Genomic DNA, 22,763 nt, shown 5'->3' on the forward strand with positions numbered 1-22,763 from the left:
GTGAGTTTACATATTTATGGGATTTGTTTTCCTTTGTCCCTTAATCAACCTGCAAACATATTTTCACTCACGCTTTTCCCCTTCCTCTCATCACCTGCCTGAGGAAAGAAGGGCCTCTCTTCCTGCCTCTGGGGGCTCAGGACGGCTCCTCACCTGCTGCTTGCTCTCTGGGAGCCCCCTTCTCCAACCACTCCTCTCTCTGGAACCCTCTGCCGTGATGTCAGCCCACTCCTCCTCCAGGGCATTGAAAGGTATCCCAGTCTTTCCCATCTGAAACCAAAACACTTCTGCACGATCAGTCGCTTCTCATCCACTCTCCATCCCCTTTCTCATTTTCTTTCCTTGTCAAGCTTCTGGAGGGAGGGAGGAAAATCTCCTGAGTGTCAGTGTTTCTCTTCTGCAGGGAATCCCTACCCTCTGTTGTCTGGCTTTTTCCCCACATTGTTCCATAAACCACTGCTGGATAGAGTCGTTAAGGATCGTGTAGTTGCCCAAATCTGACCAACCCTGTTTTCTGTTCATACCTAATTTAACTGTCTCATTGAGTTTGTTTTGGGGAACTGGTCTCTCCTTCTGAAAGCAATCTTCCTTTGGTTTTTCAGGCGCTGCTTCTCCCTTCCCTTTCCCGTCCCCCAACTGTTTTCCCTCAAGGACCACTGGGAGGCATCTCATCTCCTTCACTTCCCATCCCCTACATGTTGACCTCCGACCTCTGCTCTCTCCTCCTCTCATTCTCCTCCAGTGGTTTCTCAAGTGTGCCCTTAAGCCATCTGTATCAGAAGCACCCAAAGAGTTTGCTTCTTGCTGAAAGTGCAAATTCCAGGGCCCTAGCCCAGATCTACTGAATCAGAATCTCTGGAGGGCACCTAGGAATCTGCATTCAAGCTGTCTCTCCTAGAAATTCTAAAGCACACTGAAGTGTGAGAACAGCAGCTCTACAGACTTCCCCTGGGCCACACTCTTTAATCTAATGTTTCCTGATTCATCCATCCCACTGCTGCCCAGACCCCATCTCATTGTTCTACTCCTTAAAATCTTTTACACAGGCATCTCGTCCCTGGAAACTGAGGCTAAGCTCCCAGATCCTGGCATTAAAGACCTTTGTCACTTGGCCCTTGTGAAGCTCTTGGGTTAGGCTTTTTCTCCCCACAACTCTCAAATTTCTCTGCACTCCAGGTATACCCTTAACACACCTGCCTGCTCACACCTCTGGGCCTGGCCGTTCCTGCTGCCCAAGTGCTCTCCACCAAGGTTCTCCTGAATTCACCTTCAGGTCTCAGAAACTGCCTTGAACATTATTCTCCGAAACTGCCCTGAGCTTGACAGCCTCACCATGTTCTCTTTTTGCCCTTAGGGCACCCATCTGTAAGATTCCTCACTCAGTATTGTCCTGGATGGGCCTCCTACCCACCAGAGCTCTGCCCGAGGGGACCCATGTCCTTTCTCTTCAGGACCCCAGGAGCATGGGGTTCCGTAGCACAGAACAGGAAGACAATGGTCGTGATGACAGGTACAGCAAGGGTGCTGCTTACCTGGGTGAGGGGCGACTTCTCTCATCAGTTCACCTGCGCTAGGCTCCAGGCTGGGCCCTGTGTTTGGAATGTGAACTGTCTCTGCTCTCAAGGGCCTCTTGTTGAGTGAAGGACACAGAAAAGTTGGTGGGGATCATCTGGGTGCAGAATGCTGTTACAGAGGGAAGTGTGGGGAGCTGTGGGAGCGTGGAGGAGAACAGTCAGCCCGGACCTTGGTTCCAGATGGAAAGTTCCTGTCCTAGGAAAAGGGCAAAGTGACAGGGAAGGTTAAACACGGAACATTGCGCAGGATGGGAAAGAGCTCCTGAAGGACAGCGAAAAGGCTTAAGCCTCAATCTGGGCTCTGCCACTGATAAGCTGTGTGACACATGCTTATACAATTCCTGAGCCCAGACTTCATGTAAGTAAAGGATGGAGTTTAAACTAAGTTCCGTTCTGAAACCCTTGAAAAGATCAGCGATGGGAACTTGATACAAATGCATGTTGTGAAAGGTGCATTAATAGTGTTAGACACCAGATGGCAGGAGAGGATCTATTTTTGCACAAACTTGGGGCTTTACCTCCATCACTGATACCTCACCTTGGGGGTGGTCCATCAGAATTGGGGCCAATGGACGCCACCAGCTCCAGACCTGGCTTCTAGATAAGAGGCTCTTCTGAGACATATGAGCAGCAATTCTTATTAAAAAGAATTCTCCTTCACTTTGGGGGAACTAGTCATTAGTTGTCTTTAAATATGCATATTTGAAAAGCAGCCCCCGTGATGCCTACTGATATACTTCCGAGGCCGTCCCAGCATTGCTATGCTGCAGCTCTGGTTCTGATCCCGTGTGCTGGACACATGGAGGGAGGTGTTTTATTCAGGTCCTAGTGGGACAACCTGCCCACCCCTCACTCTCTGTGGGGGTAGGTATTGATCACAGGAAATGGATAGGCTGCCTTGCAAGGTATCTATTCCCTACCCCTGGGGCTTTGAGCAAAGCTGGGCAGCTGGGGGGCTAAGGAGGTAACTTCTGATCCTCAGTGGCTGGATTTGGAGCAGAGACCCTTGTGAGGATCTGATGGAAGCCATAGACCCTGTCCTCCAGAACACACGTAATATACATGTTATTTCAGCAGTTTCTCAGACCTTGTGTCTAGGGACCCAGACTATGGACCACTCAGAGTTCTTCTCAGCCTTAAGAACCTAATGTCGTGTATTCACTCTCAGTGGCCAGCTACACACATTAGCTTTCTAATCTGTGGTAAGACTAAACTCTTGGTTATTTCCCCCAGAGAAGAAGTAGCAGGAGTGATGAATCCTGAGTCTTACCATGGCTAATAACTAAATAGCGGACCATGAAGGATCAGTTAGATATAACCGTAATGCTTTTGGATCTGGGTTTCCTGTGAGCACTTCAGCCATGCAAAAGGCTGCATTCTCAAGCTCTGCTCCAGGGGGCGCTGAAGAGCTGCGCGTTTCCAGCCAGTGCCTGCCTGCTGGAACACACCTTGGCTGCATAGGGAGGACATGGAGCTTTTTGCCAGCTATGTGTCCACACCTTGGTCCTGAGTTTTCTTTGAATATCTTTCTCTTTGCTAGAAAACCCCCGCTGCCTGCTTTTCTGTGCACTGTACAGTGGCTCCACACACTCACGGCTTTGGGGTTGTTTGTTTCCTGAGGCTAGTGACCTAGAAGCATCAGAGGACAGAATAACTAGCAATGACCTTGGGGTGGGAGTCTCCGTCTGGTCCTGGCTCTGCCATTTATTAACTGTGAGTCTCTGGGCCTCAGATATATAATGCGGATAATGATTCCTTTTCTGGCCTCACAGGGTTCATTTATTTGACAAATATGCATTAGAGCCTATGTGCCACTCCCTGCTCCAAACACTGTGGATACAATGAATGAGACAGACGTGGATTCCCAGTGCAGGCTAGTTTGAAAATCAAATCATAAAACATATCTGAACACCTTGTGTTAACTACAAAGTGCTCTGCTGACATACAATCTTCCTTCTGTTTTTGTTTGAATGGTTTTGCGGCCTATTGTGGCAGGAGACACAGACTCAGGGTTCCAAACATCACAAATATGAGGAAATTACCTTCAAGCAGAGTTGACGGACCTCAGTCCTGCTCGGTGGGAAATTGCAACCAGGCTGGCCCTGCCCATCCGCATTCCTTCTTCGTAGTCTTTCTCCTGGAAGATAAGTGGATGGGACTGCAGCCTCCATTATTCAAACAAAATCCAAAGTCCTCCACTGAGCTTTGCGCAGACAAGCGCCATCTTGTGGAGAATGTAGGTGGGATGCTGCTGGCCAGGGCAGCACCCCAGGACACCCCCGACTCTCATGTCCCTCGTCTGTATGTGTTCTTCCCCACAGTGCCCTGGGCCTCCCAGGCAAACTGATTCCTAAGACAACCAGTTGAAAGTTTCCGTTTGATCTTACTGTTCCATGTGATCCCAAATTTCCACGTCATATGTTACATACACAAAATAGTTTAATATTAGTAATGGGGAGCTGGGAGACCCTTGATCCTCATTTCCACTCTTTTCCCCTTTCGTCTCCAACAAGGCCCTTTCCTCCGGGTTAGGCTCCGTCTGGGCGAGATGCTGTCAGTGGACAGGCTGACACTGTGTAGTGGCAGAAGTCCGACAGCCCAGGGGACTCTGGACGAGAAAACGGGGCTCATCCTCACCCCAAATGCTGAGAAATGTAGAGTATAGCCCCTCTCTCTCCCCAGTAGCCCTCTCAGTCATTTGAATACCCACCGCTCTCACTGGGTGGGCTTTAAATCAACACTGATGCTTTCAGACAAGACCTGCATGTTGAGGGTCTGAGTTCACTCAGGAAGGGGTGTGAGTGTGTGGACATTGTTAAAGTTGCATTTTTATTAAACAATATGTTAGACTTGAGCTATTCTATTCTGTGCAAATTATTCAGAAAATGAATTTTCCTGGACAGAGTAAAAAAAAAAAATTAGAGTAGGGAAAGGAGGAATTAATTATTAGGAATTCTGAGGACAAAACCTTCTCTCTTCTTTCTAGGAAAAATTGAAGAACAGTTGTCTGTCTGCTTTAAAGAAGACATATTTGCAATGTTTGTGTATAAAACAATTCAATGCAACCCTTTCTCTGCCCGCCCCCCAGCCATATACATCTTTTCAATACCAAGAGTGTCCTGTGGGTCACATGAGGTGCTATGACAGCTCCCATCTCTCCAGGGGCTAAGCCCCAAAACCATGCTGTCTTTGTGACCCCTCTCTTTCTCTCATACCATAGATCCAACCAGTCAGGAAATCCTATGGACTCTACTTTCAAAACATATCCAGAATCCAACCATTCCTTACTTCTCTACTGTGAACTGAGCTCTCAGGAGGATTAGTGCAATAGCCTCCTACTTGCTCTCCCTACTTCCCCCCTACACTCTATTCAAAAAAATTACAGCCAGAGTGGTCCTATAAAACCTAAGTCACATTCAATCAGTTCCCTGGCAAACCCTTCCATCGAAAAAAAATTATAAACCATTTGTGTTCTCTACTGACCATGGGAATGTCTGACGGGCTGGGAAGAATCTATTTGTCCTTTGTTCAGTAGTATTAACTACTACCAGCTGTTGGGTTTGGACCTAATTCTCCTATAGCCTCTTAAAGACTGAAAAACCCTGGAAATGAGGTAGCAGCAGAGACAGGCTGAGATTTCTCTGAGGTTATTAATTTTTGTTTCCCGCTGGCTAAATTGGGCTTGAGGTTCTCCTGAGAAGCACAGAGCAGTGATTCTAGCAGAGCCCTGCCAGGGTAGGTCCAAGGGATCCATCCAAGTTTGGCACAAGAGAGCAGTCAGAGGAAAACCAAAAGAGTCCATGCAAAGTCAACTGGAAATAAATGAGCCTTGGATAAGCTTCATTAACTGGCAAGTTTTCCTCCCTCACCCAGTGTCTTTCCTTTAAGGGGCACTCTGCCAGCCAAGTTCCTAGATCTTCCTGCTGCAAAATCTGATTTCCCATTCAATAATGCAAGGTAATATCGATGATGGCTAATAATTCTTAAGCACATATTTTGCACCAGACACTATTCTAGACACTTTATATTCATCCTTTCATTTATTCACTCATTCAACAAATATTTATTGGGCACTTAATAAATCTATAAATAAACAAAACAGAAAAATAAACCCCTACCTTCCAGAGCTTGCATTCTGGTGCAGGGAGACAGAAAATATAGGACCATAATGAATAAGTAAATTATATTGTATACTAGGAAGTGATGGGGCAGGGGGAGGGAAAGGGAACATCTGAGAGCAGGAATCACAATTTTATAGTTGGTCCAGGTAGGTCTCATTGAGGAAGTGACATCTGAGAGGGGATGGAGATGGTAATGAAGTTATCCATGTGGTTACCTGGGGGACCAGTGTTCCAGTGCAAAGACCCTGCAGTGAGAACAACCTGGATACTCTGGGACCAGCAAGGACTGCTGTGGCTGGAGCAGAGAGAGGGCGATGAGGTCAGAGGCCATGAAGGGACCAGGAGGCCACTGGAAGGGCCCAGCTTTCTCTCTTATCAAGTGGGAAGCCATGGGAGGACTTGACTTAAGGTGAGCTGTGTTTTACAGGACCTGACTGCTGTGTTGAGAATAGAGTGTAGGATGCAAGGGAAGAAGTAGGGAGACCAGTTAGGTGGCGGTTGCAATAATCTTGGTGAAGGATGATGATAGCTTAGCAGAGGGGATGAGAAAGGTTTAGATTCCAGATATGTTTTAAATGTGGAGTCAGTAGGACTTCTTGGATCTGTGGCGGGAGAGAAAGTAAGGAGTTAAAAACGAATACAAATGCTCTGGTGACCTAAATGGGAAGGAACTCCAAAAAAGAGGGGATATATGTATACGTATAGCTGATTCACTTTGCTGTACAGTAGAAACCAACACAACGCTGTAAAGCAATTATACTCCAATAAAAATTTTAAAAAGCAAAAAACAAAAAATGAATACCAGGTTTTGGTCTGAGCACCTGGAAGAATGGAGTTGCCCTCAGCCGAGATGGAGAAGAACGCAGGTGAACAGGCTTTCGGAGGAAGATTGGGAGTTCAGTTTGGGACATGTTACGTTTGTGGTATATCTATTGGAGTGGGCAGTTGGCTACGTGAGCCTGGAGTTCAGGGGAGTGGCTCATCTGGAAGTATACATTTAAAAGTCTTTGGTACATAGATGGTAATTAAACCTTGAGCTTGGATGAGCTCACTGAGGGGCTGTATGTTGTAGGTAGATAGAGAGGAGGACCAAGGACAGGACCCTGAGTCTGGGAGAAGATGAGGAACCACCGAGGGAGAATGAACAGGAACAGTCAGAAAGCGAGGACAAAGGCAAGAGTGTGTAGTCCCAGAAGCCAAGGGAAGAAGTGCCTTGAGGGGGCAGCAATGATCTGCTGTGTCCAATGTCACTGGTGGCTCAGGTAGGAGCAGGACTGAGTTGGTCAGTGGGCGTAGCAATGTGCAAGCCGTTGGTGACTTTGACGAGAACGCTTTATGTGGAGTAAAGGGCATGAGAGCCTAGTTTGAGTGTGTTTAAGAAAAGATAAGAGAGGAATCAGAGACAATGAGTATATCAACATAAGAAGTTTTGCTGCAAAGTGTTGCAGAGAAAAGAAGTGGTAGAAGGCAGGGAAAGCACGGTCAGGGGAAGTTAAAAACAATTTTTTTTTTTTTTTTTGAGATCAGACAAATAACAGCCTGTGTGGAGCCGATGAGAATGATAGAGTAGAGAGGAAAAAACTAACGCTATAGGAGAAAAATGCTTTTGGACCAATGTCTCAGGGTACTTTAAACGGGGTAGAATCTAGTCACTTTAGGTGACTGAAGGGTTGGCTTTTGTTGTAGTTTTCTAGAGCTGCCAGAACAAAGTACCACAAGCTGAGTGGCTTCAACAGTGGAAATTAATTTTCTCACAGTCCTGGAGGCTAGAAACCCAAGGTTAAGGTGTCAGCAGGGTTGGTTCCTTCTGAGGTCTATGAAGGAGGATCTGTTTGCAACCTCTCCCCTAGCTTCTGGTGGTTTGCTGGAAATCAGTCATTTCCTGGCTTGTAGGCACATCACCCTGGTCTTACCTTCCTTTTCACTTGGCATTCTTCCTGTGTGTGTTTGTGAACAAATTTCCCCTTCACATAAGGACACCAGTGGTATTGAATTAGAGGCTCACCCTACTCCAGTATGACCTCATCTTAACTAATTACATCTGCAATGACCCTATTTCTAAATAAGCTCACTGAGGTGCTGAGGGTTAAGATTTCAATATACAGTTTTGGAAGGCACAGTACAACCATAATAGCTTTCGATAAGAGGTGGACAATTTATCTTTAGTAACGGAATGGAAGGTAGAACACTGAAAATGCTGGAAGATTTACAGATAGATTTGTGGGAGTCCATGCAAATATTCTTCTGATCGCTTCTATTTTCTCAGTGATGTGAAAAGCAAGGCCATTAGCTGAGAGTGTGGGCAAAGGCAGATTGAGCAGGAAGATGTTGTGAAGTTGTTTCTAGCAGGGTGGGAGAGCGGGTGGTCTAAGGGGATACAATGCAGCAGCTGGGTAGTCTTAAGGGCACACCTGTGGTCCTTGGTCCTGCACCTAAGGCAGGTCAGTCAGTGTGGTCCTGAATTTTTCTCAAGCTCCACTCAGCTGCAGAAGGGCAGGCAGACAGTGTGGGGAGAGTTACGATCCACTAGGGTGTGATCTTGCAAAGTGAGTACAGCACACAGAGGAGAAGGAGCAGCAAGGGAGTTGAGAGTAAATACAAGGAAGTTGTAATGATAGACTGTGGAAATAAAACTGGGTAACAGGGAAGGGAGGATCCTATGTGGAGATATTATGATCACTCTGATTTCACAGATGAAGAAAGTGACCGATAGAGAAGTGAAGTACTTTTGGGGGTTCATTCAGTGGCAGAGTCAGAACCCAAATCTAGGCAGTGCATCTCAGAGCCTGTGTTCTTCGAGACAAGACCAGAAAGGTGGGAGCAAGGAGGCAGGAAGGATGGGGCATCAGTAGTTATGAAACTGTTCTCTACACTGACCCCATGTGACTGTAAACAAGGCATTCCCATCCCCTGTGACACAGCATTCCATGATTCCAGTGATTTCCTCCTCTTTGGAGAAGAATCTTTTCTCTTTTGTTCTGACAGATATTCTCTTTCATTTAAGACAGATATCCGTGTCTCTACTAACCTCTCATCCTCCCTTCCTTTCCACCCTTAAACATGTACACTGTTTCATTGTTCACCAAATACTTTTGTATTCATTTCACACTTTGTGTTCACCGCTACCCTGCTCTGGCAGTTATTATTATTTTCAAGATAAGGAAATGAGGCTTTGAATAGTAAAGAGATGAACACAACAGCCAGTTACTAGTAGACCTGGGCCTCAAATCTAAACCTTTAATTTAAAATTCAAATCTCTTTCTATCTCCTAGGATACTTTCTTTAAAAACGATGATTTTTCTGATTTTGAAATAGGGTGAATTGGAGGGCAGGTGTATCCCTGACACTGGAGAAGTTCAGGAACATAGATTAGTACTCTTCTAGGATTCTGTAGAACAAATTCACGCAATAATTATGGTGTTAGAGTACATGCCACTCACATTTTCCACCCTTGACTCGGTGGTAAGTCAGGGAATAAACGCCTATGTTAATAGAAAGATGGCTAGTTAAATGGTTTAGTTATGGTACACTATTGGTAATATCATGTTAAATATGGTAGGTGAAGCTGTCTTACTTGTTCTTGGGACATTCTTTGTATTTCAACAAAATATTCTTCAAATATTTCAAAATGCTTCTGGAATATTTGCTAAAGCTCCTCAGTGAAGTTTATTCACTCAAACATTCAATCATTCATTCATCAGACTTTTATGAAGCCCTTGCTATGAGCCTGGAATTGTGCTAGGTGTTGGATCCTTGTCTTTAGGAAATTCATAATCCATCAGGTGATACAGACCTATAGACACATACCCTATAAATGCTGTAGGGAGAAATGAACGGCTAAGGAGCACAGAGCTGAGACTGACCAATTGCCTGGGCAGAGGAAGGAGGACTTCAAGTTGGAGGTGACATTGGAGCTTCTTAGAGGAGTTTCCCAGGCGGTGCAGGGGAAAAACTGCACAGTCCCACAGCTCTCTCCATTCCTCTCCCCCAGACTGGTCTTAGCATGACCTCTACACCTGTACTAACAAAACACATGCCACACTAATAGTTTAAGACAAGCAAAGAGCCGAATGATTTCTTCAGCTCCTCGAGGTCATGGAATTCAAGAGGAAGACATTGCTGTGACCAACGTGATTATGGGCAGGAAAGAGGGCATGGGCAGGCAGAACTGAGGGTTCTTGTGTGGGACAGTAACTCTACCCAGGCTTGTAGTCAGTTGTGTGTTCCTCTAACCAATAGAACAAAGCACAGTCTTCCTGTCTCAGGGAGAAGGACAGAGGATGGTATGGAGGACATGCGGCCAATGACCTGTTGACAGGTCAGATTGTTGGCTGACCATTTCTCCTCCGTGGGCCACAGTCCATAAATTATGGAGCTGATAGTGCTAACTGGGATGGGCTTATGGATAAAAGTTTTTTCTTTAAATTATTTTACTTTTTCTGTATTTTCTATATTTTCTGCAATGAGAATGTTTTAATTAACCTTAAAATGTTAATGTATTTATTAATCTTTAAAAATGAAGAGATTGAAGTAAATGGCTTCTGAGACCAATTCCAACTCAAAATCGGATTTCAAAGGAAGAGTAGAGATAGAGAAAATAAGCAGATAGTATTGACTTTTGGTGGCAGTAATACATTATGTTGATGATGCTTCTTTATAGTAGCTCTCATTTATTGAGTGCCAAGTCTTATGTAAAACACTTTATGTACATATTTAAATATATACGTAGAAATATTTAGTATATATGTCTAGCTATCTATATATCTATAGACATAGCATATACCTTATATAGATATTCAGATAGATATCTATATCTATCTATATATCTCTAGATAGATATCTATATATAGATATAGATATATTCCTAGAATAAGGAGAAGAAATACAGTGAAGTGTTTGGGGTCCTTTTGACTTGGAGTTAAGTTCTGGCTGGGTCTATATATTCCTCATCTGTCTCTGAGCCCAGTTCTAATAAAATTCAACGACAGACACACTTCCTCTTTATGTGAGCATCAGCCGTATACTTCCCCAGGTCCCGACGGTCTCAAGACCCACTCCTAGTGCTAACCATCCCCACTTCCTCCCTTCAGTGAGCCAACAGCAAGCTGCATGGGTGAGTACCCTTAGATCAGGATGGAGCCTCTGAGTGCTGGGGCTGCAAAGAAGGGCAGTACCTGTGACAACCAGGAGCAAATGGGTGCTCCCACATCCAGAAGTCTGGCCACAGGCACAACTCATTGCCTACAGCACATCCCACCCCTCCACCACAGGGCTAGAGTCAGATTTTGGTAAAGAAAATGCATCCTCAGGTGGCATTAAAGGCAATCTCTAATAAAAGTTGAGCACGTTACTAAGAATTGCTAAAGATTTAAGGATAACAAACATTGTATAAGAAGGGAATAAAACTCAACAAACAGAAAAATTAGCTCCCTAGGAAAGAGAAAGTGGAATAGATAAAAATGGGGGAAAATGTAGTTAATATTTACATTTATGAAACAAGAACAAATGTTATGAAAAAGTACCAATTAGAGATTTCAGAAATGATAAAATATGCTTGTTGGAAAGAAAAAGTAAATCAATGAGTGCAGAGCACATTGGACATAGTTGAAGAGAAAATGAGTGTGCTGTAAGCTGGAGCTGAGCAATTCCACCAGTTTTTAGAACAGAAGGACCAAGAGACAAAACATGCAGAGAAAGTTAAGACATGTGGAAGACAGAGTCAAACGTCCAATATCTATTTATTGAATACGGGTTGAAGATGGAGAGAACAGACAAAACAAAAGAGAGAAAATCAAAAATATAGTAGAAAAAAATACCCCAGTCCTGGAGAAAGATGTTTTTAGATTCAAAAAAGGACACCTTGCTTCTGAGTAAACAAAACAAAACAAAAATTCAACCTTAGACACAGCCTAGTGAAATTTTGGACAACAAACAGAAAAACAATCTAAAAGCTTCAGAAAAAATTACCTACAAAGAAGGAAGAATCAGATAAACAACCAGTTTCTGATGACCAATAATGGCTACAAGAGATAATGGAATAATATCTTCAATATCAGGAGAGGAAATAATTTTGAGCCTCGAATTCTTTAACAACCCAAATAATCATTAAAATGTAAGGTCAAAATAAAAGGATTTTAGAATACAAAGTCTGTACAACAACTCGTATTGTAAGAATTTCTGAAAGCTATAGTCCAGCAAAATGAAAAATGAATACAAGAGAAAATTATTACAGAGAGACAATTTTTAATTAAATCTTAATAATTGTTGACTATAAAAAATAAATCAAAAAAAATAAAAAATAAATCAATAATATGCTAGATCCCAAATGCAAAATGATTCCTATGTATGATGTGGCGAAGAGGAGGTTACCATTTTTATCATTATAAATTGGGGAAAATATAGGCATGGTTTAGTTTTAGATCATAGAAAAATATATTTATTGTGTTGTTTGGACTACAGCAATAAGTGGATTGCTTTCAGAGTTTGAAAGGAAAATCAGCAAGATATGTATAAAAGAAAAATAAGAATCCTTCATCAAAATGAGAATAGCATTCTTAGCTAACACCTCAATTACTGAATCACTCATTTCCTTCTAATACTTATTGGTTGACTGTTTAAAGGTACGAATGGAGCTGTGAGTCTCACGCTTTGCTGCACATTAGAATTACCTGGGTAGTGTTGATAACTCTCAACACCCAGGCCCCAATCCACATTAATTAAGTCAGTATCGCTGGGGGTGGGACCCAGGCATAAATATTTTTAAAACTTTCCAGGTTATTCCAATGTGCTGCTGAGTGTGCTAACCAGGGAACAGAGGAGGGTACTGTTAGGGAAAAGGTCACACTTCAGGTGGGATTAGATGGCAGAATGACCTTGGGCGGGTCCTTGCACCCTTAGACATTTTCTGAGCTATAAGAGTTGGTATGCAGGAGCTCTATGGGCCCCCCAGAGCTGAGGAACTCTGATTCTATAAGACCAGTCTCAGAAAGAAGAGAATGTGTTTCCTCCCTTTTAAAATGTACCACATGGGACCAGTATGAGTATAGGGCTCACCCCATCTGGTCCTCAGAGCTGGCCCCACACTGTTGCTCCATTTGCACTGTTGTGGCCAAACATGACCCCTTCTCATTAGAAGCTTGCCCACAGCTACAGGTAAAAAAACCTATCAAGACCTTCTCGGTCTATGATAACGGTTAGTGCCCTTGCTGAGAAGTGCTGCTGGACCCAGTGCCAAGCCTTTCCCAGCCTGAAATACCTTCTCTCTCCTCCCTGCCTATTCAGGACACACCCGGTTTCTCTAGGAAGACATGGCTTCCTTCTCTCAACTCCTGGTAAACACTATCTTGGCTCCTAAGTAGATGTCAACCTCCTATTTGGCATTTCTTTTTAAAATCCTCCAAATGCTTGTTTGAGCCTAAGTCTGATGCAATGAAGAGGCATTTAAGCCTGCAGTGCCTCAATGAATTCTCACCATAACCCACCAATGTGTAGGGCAGTCTCCTGAATGTCTTTCCCCCTTTGACATGATTAAATCCAAATGCCTTTGCGTGGCATTCACACTCTTCACAACCTAGTACTCATCAACCTCACGGAACATCACTTTCTCTGCCTTCCAGTTAAGTCCATTCTCCAGCAGTCTCACCAAGGTTCCACACCATCCCTGCTGTGAGAACATGCTACTCACATGAGTGCTCCATTAATGCTCTCTGTGAAGTGTTCCTGGACTCCCTATTCAGAGCTGAGTTCACCTGTCTCTGTGCTCCTATGCTATTGTATTCCTCCCTCTGTGACAGCAGTCATCACTGTGTATTATAATTACAATTCTAATGTGTAGTTTTTCTTGATAGACCAGAAGGAACTAGAAAAGAGTACTGGTCTCTGTCTTCACCCATGGCTAGCACAGTGCCTTATGATTAATAAATATTTATCAGATGAATGAATGAATAAATAAATGAAATGATTTAAGACCCTGACTGACCTGGCCAAAAAAAAAAAAAGCTCTTCAGCTTGGCTAGAAATTCTAGAAATCAGAATTAACATGAAAATTTGTTAAAATGCTTATTCCTAAGCTTCAGTCCAAAATGATTTTGATTTAGTAGGACCAGGGTGAGACCTGGCAATCTGTACGTTCAAAAGTCCTGTCCTCCCCAAACCCTCACTGAGTCTGATTTGTAAGATCTGGGGACCTGCCATGGCTTTGGGAATTCTTCCTTGGGAAATGATGTACTTTTGCCACTGTCCCAGTGCTCAGGGGCCAGAACAACACAGCTGGTTATCAGTCTGTTTAGCTCTTCTCTTTCCAAGAGGGCCGAAGAGGCCAGTTGCCCCTCCAGTATGCTGACCCCACATAACGAAGAGTCTTTACAGCTTAAAAACAAACAACCCAATCCAAAAAAGGGCAGAAGACCTAAATAGACATTTCTCCAGAGAAGATATACAGATTGCCAACAAACACATGAAAGAATGCTCAACATCATTAATCATTAGAGAAATGCAAATCAAAACCACAATGAGGTATCACCTCACACCAGTCAGAATGGCCATCAACAAAAATCTACAAACAATAAATGCTGGAGAGGGTCTGGAGAAAAGGGAACCCTCTTGAACTGTTGGTGGCAATGTAAATTGATAAAGCCACTATGGAGAACAGTATGGAGGTTCCTTAAAAAACTAAAAATAGAACTATCATATGACCCAGCAATCCCACTACTGGGCATATACCCAGAGAAAACCATAATTCAAAAAGAGTCATGTACCACAATGTTCATTGCAGCACTATTTACAATAGCCAGGACATGGAAGCAACCTAAGTGTCCATCGACAGATAAATGGATAAAGAAGATGTGGCACATATATACAATGGAAGATTACTCAGCCATAAAAAGAAACGAGTTATTTGTAGTGAGATGGATGGACCTAGAGTCTGTCATACAGAGTGAAGTAAGTCAAGAAAGAGAAAAACAGGGAGGGAGGGAGATGCGAGAGGGAAGATATATGGGGACATATGTATATGTATAACTGATTCACTTTGTTATAAAGCAGAAATTAACACACCACTGTAAAGCAATTATGCTCCAATAAAGATGTTAAAAAAAAAAAAAAAGAAAGAGAAAAACAAATACCTTGCGCTAACACATATATATGGAATCTAAAAAAAAATGGTTCTGATGAAACTAGGGGCAGGACAGGAACAAAGACTCAGATGTAGAGAATAGACTTGAGGACACAGGGAAGAGGAAGGGTAATCTGGGACGAAGTGAGAAAGTGGCATGGACATATATACACTACCAGATGTAAAATAGATAGCTAGTGGGAAGCAGCCGCATAGCACAGGGAGATCAGCTCAGGGCTCTGTGACCACCTAGAAGGGTGGGATAGGGAGGGTGGGAGGGAGGCTCAAGAGGGAGGAGATATGGGGATATATGTATACATATAGCTGATTCACTTTGTTATACAGCAGAAACTAACACAACATTGTAAAGCAATTATACTCCACTAAAGATGTATAAAAAAAACCAATCAACTTTCTGAGAGCTGTGTCCTGAACAAGACAGGGCTGTGCCCATGCAGTTGTGCCTGGTCATGGAGCCCAACCTGACAAAAGATTTGTATTTTGGCTAACTTCTAAATCTGAGAGGATGTGAGAAAAATAGAGCAACATTCTGCTATTGGAGTCCTGTCATCTGTTACTTTCTGATGTGATGGACAACCCTAGTACAAGCAGTCTTCTTTTCAGCCTCTGTCTTCCTCTAAATGAATATTGATGCTGTGTTTACCTTTAATTAATATTCATTGCGATAAAGGAATTACACTCATTCACTTTTAATTATACCCTTCTTGCATAAACAAGCTTTTAAAAACAGATTTTCCAGGGTAGAAAAAAACAAGCTCTCTGCCCACAGCCTTGTTTGATGCCAGGAAATCTGCCTCTGCAATTGATAAAGGGAATTTTTTTTTTTTTTTCAGTTTGTTACTTGGTGCAGTGGGAGGAGCCATGGTGGAAAGTTAGGTCTTCTAAGTTCTAGCTCCATCCAGCTATGCCATAGCTACTGTGTGTTCTTGGGCCGATTCCTTGCCCTCCTGTGCTTCACCTTCATATCTGGAAAATGGTGATGGAACCCAACCAATCGTTCTCACCCATGGCTGCATACAGGGAAAACCTGGGGGATTACTGAACAATACCAAAGCCCAGGCTGCATTCCAGATGAATTAAAACAAAGTATCTATGGGTTGGGTGTAGGTACAGGTATTTTAAAAAAGATCCTCAGGTGGGATTCTTTTGATGTTGGGAATTATGGGTATCATTCTCACCAGACTTCTAGGTGTTTGTGGCTCCTGCCAGGGTGGCAGATTGCACAGGGCCCAGAAGGAAGGCCAGCACGGACCTCAAGAAACAGCTCAGCCATGCCCTGGTGCTCCCCTGTGCTGGGTGGGTGCTCACATCCTGGGATTGGCTCAGTGGTATTCTCTAGGAGCAGGGAGGAGGGATAATGTTCACTGAGCACCTGCTCTGTGACAAGGCACATCCAATGTCTCATCTGTCAGTCATGAGACACATCCCCTGTCTTCTATGTGCCAGGCATGGGGGGTTTAATGTTGGTGAGTAAGGCAGTTTCTGCCCTCACAGACCTTATGACCTAGTAGGGGAGAAAGACTTTAAAGTGTGTAATTAACAATTACATGAGTTTAAGGAGTTGAAAGGAAAAGTACAGGTTGCATCAGAGCACATAACAGTGGTGGGGCAGTGTTGGTAAGAGAGACCTGCTTTATGAAGCAACGTCTAAGGTCTGAGGCCTGAGGATGAGTAGGACTTAGTTCAGTTCATAGATGGCGAGCAGCATTCGAGTGAGAGATAGTGCTTCTACAAGGCAGATGTTGGCACTCCTGTTTTACAGATGAGAAACCCAGTCCCAGAGAGACCGGGTCCAAAGCAACCTCCCTGGTTCTGCCTTTTCAGCTGGGAGAGATATCAGAAATCACTGAAATCACAGGGTGGGACAGAGCTCATTAAAATGACCATGGCTGCAGCTGGACAGAGCAGAAATCAGGTTGAAATAGGAAAGGAATGAAGCCATAGGCTTAAGGCACATAAAGGCAGAAAATGCCACCTGCCTGGTCAGGCAACAGGCCACATGCAGTCCTGGGAAGGAAGCCACGTCACAGTGTCCAACACGAATATTGGATGGGAGTGGGGTTCTGCAGATGGAGACTGGTGTGGCATGACCACAGGAGGGGTCCAACAGCAGGGGATATTTTGATGCTCCTAGCAGGTGGTCCAGAGCAAGGCAATCTTTCAGCCAATAGCAGGTCTCTTCCCGTTAGTCTGGAGTTGGGGGATGGGACCCCAGATGCTGAGAAAAGCAAAACAATGCTCTGCCAATCAGTGCTGGACAAGCCCAGCAGTGCAGCTCCCTCAGGGAACAAGGTGAGACCACATCTCGACAGCTGGCTCGGGCTCAGGGGTGAGACTAAATCAGGAGTTCAGAGACAGTTTAGCACCGGCAGCTTGATGCCGAGATCCAGAGCTTGAGGACAGGATCAGTGCTGGAGGCTGTGGGAGGCTTATCCCAAGGGCGAGATCAAGTCGTTCCAGGTGTGGGGGGAGCAGGTAGGCAGAGGTGGGAGGCAGGTGGCACCTGACCATCCATTCCAGTGGTTCTCAGTGAGCATCTAATATCCGCTGAGAACCTGCTTCAACATAACAGGGTGGGATGTGGGTACCTGCATTTTTAAGAAGCTCCACAGGCAATTCTAGTGTATATTTCTGGTTAAAAATCACTGAGCTAGACCAATCCCTTCAGTTTTCAGATGAAGAACCTGAGGCCTAGAGAGAAGAAGTGACTTGCCCAAGGTCCTATAGCACACCAGCAGAAATAGGACTAAAACCTTGGTTTCTTCACTCCCAGTCCGCCACCTATACATTCAGGTTAGCAGTTAACATCAGCAGCAGTAGCAACAGCCCTTGAGATGCATACGCCCCTGCCTCTGATATCATCTGATGTTCTCAGTTAGGGAACATTGCTTATTTATGCCCCATAAGCAAATCAAGACTGTGCGAAGTGAAACAATTTGCTTGCTCAAGGCCATATAGCTGGGCTGGGACTCTTTCCTAGTCCTGAGATCTTTCTCTGGCTTCAAACACCACATGACAAAGCTGGAGTTTAGGCTTTTCTCCCAGGAGGCAAGACCTGACCTTTTTCAACCTGGATGGTCTAATGGCCTCTAATCCGTTTCCTGTGCATGGGGCCAGCAAGCCCCTAATGGAGTGTAGCTATAAGGCTAAAGGGGAGCCTGGTAATTAGAGGCCTAGAGGCATAAGCGACATTTGGACAACTGGCCAGCTGGCTACAGTGCATTTGGCACCCCAAGGGCTCCAGAAACCAGAGCCGAAGTGCCAAGCATATCAAACTCATGTCACCAAGGTCTGCGCTCAGCTGCTACCTTAGCATTTGCAAAATGTCCTGCCCACACTCTTCCCCTCACATCCTCCCTTGGCCATTTGCAGGAGCAGATGAGTTGAGGTTACATGCAGCTGATCCCAGACCTGCTGGTTAATGATCTTGGCCTGTAATTAGTGTTTCCTATTCCTCACTCCTTGCCAACTCCTGCAGTTAATGTATCATTTCTCTCTCTGCAAAGACTCCTTCGGGAGGGTTCTGAGGCCCTGGAATGAACATTTCTGGTAGTGGCAGGATTCTGGAGAGGCTCCATCTGCTGCCTGTCCCACCACCCCTTGGCATCATCCCTGCTCCCTCCCACCTCAAAGTCTACAGCCATCAAGTTCTCTCCTGAACATTTCTTGAACGTGTCTTTGCTTTTCCATCTTTGTGGCTCTGATTTGATCAGACCTCATCATCCTTCATTTGGACTCCTACAGTATTTTCTTAATGGGCCTTCCTGTCCTGGTCCTGCAAGTGTCTCCTCTGCAATATAGGAAGAATAATCTTTCTAAATTGCCAATCAGGCTGTATGACTCTCCTACCTAAAAGCCCAGACTTTTTAGTTTGGCACATAATGTCCTGGGCAGTGTGGTCTGCCTAATTTTCTACTCTCACTTTCACATGGTTTTTACATGGTTTTAAATTCAGAACTGCTGTAATTTTCTCCCCTCCTCCCTCCCTTACACGTCCCAATACGTATGTACATGTGTGTGTGTGTGCACACACACACGCACTCCATCCATCCATGTTGCTCCATGAGCAGGAGGACAGGAGACAGGGCAGGAAAGGGATCTGACTGACTTGGGCAAGCACCCTAAGAACGATCATTAGGAAAGTGAGAAGGGACTCATTCTCTGTGACTTTGGAAGATGGGACTAGAAACTATTAAGTTCATTTTAATACTCAGAATAGATATTTAACTGATAGGGACAGAGTAAAGGGACAAAGTAGGTGATTAAATAGTTAATCTCACTAGGGGATTGTAAATAGAGAAAAAAAGTATGGGAGACCCCTGTAAGTTAATCATCACTCAAGAAAGTACGCTTTCGTAGCACGAAAACCATGCAACAGAAGCATGAGACATGCCCCCAAACAATAAAACAATGGTGGAATGAGGTCCACATCCTGCCCAGTGAGATCAGTAAGTTATCGATTCCTAGGACATGCTTCTCTGCATGTACTAAAAACAAAAATATAGGGAAAAGGTGACATTATACTGAAACCTGAGATGATTTATCATATTTTAGTATGTTACCACCTTTTGGCCCATTTCCACAGCGCCATGACAGTCCCAGTATGACGAAGTAGGGACAAGAAAACTCCCCCCGCCCAACGTGGAGAAGGAGCTGATGATGGAAGTTTGATGTCTGTTCAAAAATGAGGAAGGTGGTCTTTTCCCCCTCCTCACTTTTCCTTTGATTATAAAAACTGTATAGTATGACCAACAATTCTATTTCTTGTGCATTTGAGCACAGCATAAGTAACAATGGAACATCATCACAGTAGAAATGACTGATGACATTAGAGCCACAATAAGTCAATGTAAAAATCTTGATAGTGAACATTAGTGCTTGAAAGGTACTGTAGAAGTATGGAATGCCTACCAGCACATGACAAAGTCTCTGGGACATGAGAACGTTGTAGAGCAGAGGGTTACAGATGGCCAAATAGCAGTCATAGGTCATGGCTGACAAGATAAAAAATTCACTGATAATGAACATAAGGAAGAAAGCCAACTGTGTGGCGCATGAATGATAGGAAATGGTATTTTGATCCACAACAAAATTTACCAGCATCTCAGGACAAATGACAGAATTACCAAGATCAATGAAAGCCAGGTGTTTGATAAAAAAGTACATAGGTGTGTGTAGGTGGGAATCCACTTGGATCAAGATGATCATGCCCAGATTTCCCACCACTGTGATTGTGTAGCTAATGAGGAAGACCCTGAAAAGTGGGGCCTGCAGCTCAGGATGCCTTGTGACTCCCATCAGAGTGAATTCAGTTAGCGATGATAGATTCTGTTGGCCTATTTAGTCCAGTTAGCTTTTCTGGAAAGAAACAGGTTGTTATTAGCTTCCTTGTGGTGTCATCTAAATAAAGTATAGTATGTATAGACAGAAAAAAACAAAAACAAAAAACTGTAGCCCACTAAGCTCTCGGGGTGACACTCCCTTGCCTACCACTTGTATTTCTCACAAGCGTCCTATACTAATAAATTCTTTCCTTACCTGTCACTCTGCCTCTCGCTGCTTTCTTTCTGCACTGAGACAGACCTATGCTCTACTGAGTCCCAAAATGCGTTCTGCAGTGTCATAACCACCGAAGTTATTTGAGCACAAAGTGGGCTCCCCCAGGAAATAGTGAGTGTATCACCTGGAGGATTCGGGAAGAGGCTGTCTGTCAAGATGCCATAGGTGCAATTCCTGCACTGGGCATGGTCTGGGAGTCTTTGGCCCTCAAATAACATTCTAATTCCAAGATTCTGTAAATCTCTGATACAAAAGCCCCATCAAGTTTTGCTGCTTCCACAGAGACTTTCCTGTCTGGGAAAATCTCTCACCTCTCTGCACATTTGTGTCTGAATCCCGTCCATGCACATACACACACACTCCACACACGCCCCTGACATGGAAATCTCTACGAGACACAGAGAACGTTACCACACACTGCGTCAAATGCTTCAGATATCTGGTGGAGGCACATCTTACACTCATTCATCTATAAAAGCTAGAGGGGGAAGAAGAGCAGGAACATAATTTGAATAACATGGGGGTGACTCCTGGTCTTCCACTCAATAAGCAGAGGCCCCAGGCCAAGCGGAGGTGCGATGGGAGGTGAGCGCCTGCCACCGTGTCCTCACTGTGTCTCATTCCCTGTGTGCCGCTCAGAGTTGGGAGGCATCTGGAATATAGGGCTGCTGAACACAAGCCAGCTACTGCAGCTGAGGCATCACCAAAAAGCAGAAATCAGTTCCAGCCTCAAAGGACCTACTGGTGGTGTTGAACCCTATAAGAGACATGAAGTCTGTTTCTGTTGTGAGGTCTTCCAGTGGGAGTTCAAAGCGAATTTAGGTACTGTTTGATTTTTCCCTCATATGCCGACTTTAGAGGGTATTAAGGTACAACTCCACTGTGCAAGGTCTATCACCATGTCTGGTGTGGACCACAGGATGGGGAGACCCCAGATCTTCTACTATTCTCATCTTAGAACCCTGAGAGAGCATGGTGCTGGGCACCTAGTTATTAATTGTTTAGAAGTTACTTTAGTCTTTCAGAACTGGTGTGGTAGAAGAAACACGAGTCTAATGGTTAGTGACCCAATCATGGTCCCTTCCAGTTCGGTGATTTTAGGTAAATCTCTTCCTCTCTGTGGGGCTCAGCCTCTATCTGTGTGTGTGGAGTGTGCTGCAGGGGCTGGGGAGTGGGGAGGGGAGAAGAGTATGGATTAAATGACCTCCATTCTTCCTTCCAACATGAATGTGCTAGGATTCTGATTTTTCTGTTCTAGAGGTTGGCAAACTTTTCCTGTAAAGGGCCAAATATTTTAGTGTCCACACACCACACAGTCTCTGTAGCAGCTATTCGGCACTGCCATTATTGCATGAAAGTAGCAATACATGAATGAATGAGCAGCTTTGTCTCAATAAGACATCATTTACAAAAACAGGTGGCAAGCTGAATTTGGTTTGTTGACCCCAGGTTTGTGGACTATTGTTCTAGTCTAGTCTATCTATTCTCCACATAGTAGGACTTTCTTATTCAGTCTGAACTGAGTGGGGGGACTCCATTCTATACCACTCAGTTGCCTATCTCATGAAGAGACTCTCACCAAAGCTCCTTACTCCTCCTCTGCCAGAGTCAAGTGGTTCCAACTTACAGTAAGCCTTTCCTTAGATCATCTCAGAGTTCTGCTGAATTCAGAGCTAAGAACCTTGTGGTGAAGCAGGTAATAACAGTTGACCATTTTCACTCTGTCAAAGAAGTCTAGGGTTTCAAGATTTCCCAAACCATTATGATGAGTGGAAAATTTAGTTAGTAACAAATGTGTTGAATCTTTTCAATAACAATATCTGGGAAGAATATATCAAGAGCTGGACACACTGGTCTCCTAAGTTTGGCATCCAATATCCTCTTGATTTATCATCAGTGGCTTTTACATACCCTCCTGTAACCACCACCAGACGTTGTATCAATTCCAACACTTCTAAGCTGTGTGACTTCAAAGAAGCTATTCAACCTCTCTATGCCTCAGTTTTCTCAGTCTAATGAAATAATTAGCTTCAAAGAGTTTGCATAGCACCTGGCATATAGTAAGCACTTGATAAGTGCCATTATTATCTCCTTGTCCATGAACATCCCTCATATTTACCTGCCTCTGGGCCTTGGCTCACCTTCATCCTGGCACATCTGTATTCTTCCTATTCCTCAGGATTGAGCTCAAATACTGATTGGCCAGGAAGAGTTCCCTGAACCCTTTGGTAAGAAATAACCTTCCCATGTCCCACTCACACCTTCATCTCTCTCTACTTCTCAAGGTAATTTTCTACTTTGTCATAGTTTGTTGGTACCTATTACTATAAATATCTTGGGGACAGAACGTGTCACCAGTTCTTTTCTGGATCCCCT

General features: G+C 44.1%; 1 protein-coding gene across 1 annotated transcript; it reads right to left on the reverse strand.

Annotated features, from left to right (window-relative positions):
- Positions 1–4,102: 4,102 nt before the first annotated feature.
- LOC118893990 (olfactory receptor 8K5-like) lies at positions 4,103–22,534 on the reverse strand. The gene is made up of 3 exons (XM_036849666.1): positions 22,507–22,534; positions 19,544–20,164; positions 4,103–4,182 (listed from the first exon to the last, which is right to left on the reverse strand). The coding sequence occupies exons 1-3, from the start codon at positions 22,532–22,534 to the stop codon at positions 4,103–4,105; spliced, it is 729 nt and encodes a 242-aa protein (XP_036705561.1).
- Between the last annotated feature and the right edge of the window lie 229 nt (positions 22,535–22,763).

The sequence above is a fragment of the Balaenoptera musculus genome, chromosome 4, assembly GCF_009873245.2.
Source record: "Balaenoptera musculus isolate JJ_BM4_2016_0621 chromosome 4, mBalMus1.pri.v3, whole genome shotgun sequence".
NCBI classification, from domain to species: domain Eukaryota; kingdom Metazoa; phylum Chordata; class Mammalia; order Artiodactyla; family Balaenopteridae; genus Balaenoptera; species Balaenoptera musculus.

Excerpts from the sequence above, each read along its gene's own strand:
- LOC118893990 (XM_036849666.1), bottom strand. The coding sequence starts at position 22,534 with ATGAAGGTGAGCCAAGGCCCAGAGGCAG. Across the intron at positions 20,165-22,506 it reads GAGCCAAGGCCCAGAGGCAG|GCCAACAGAATCTATCATCG; the intron begins GTAAATATGAGG and ends TGGACTAAATAG. Across the intron at positions 4,183-19,543 it reads TTTTTATAATCAAAGGAAAA|AGTCCCCTGGGCTGTCGGAC; the intron begins GTGAGGAGGGGG and ends TTTCTCGTCCAG.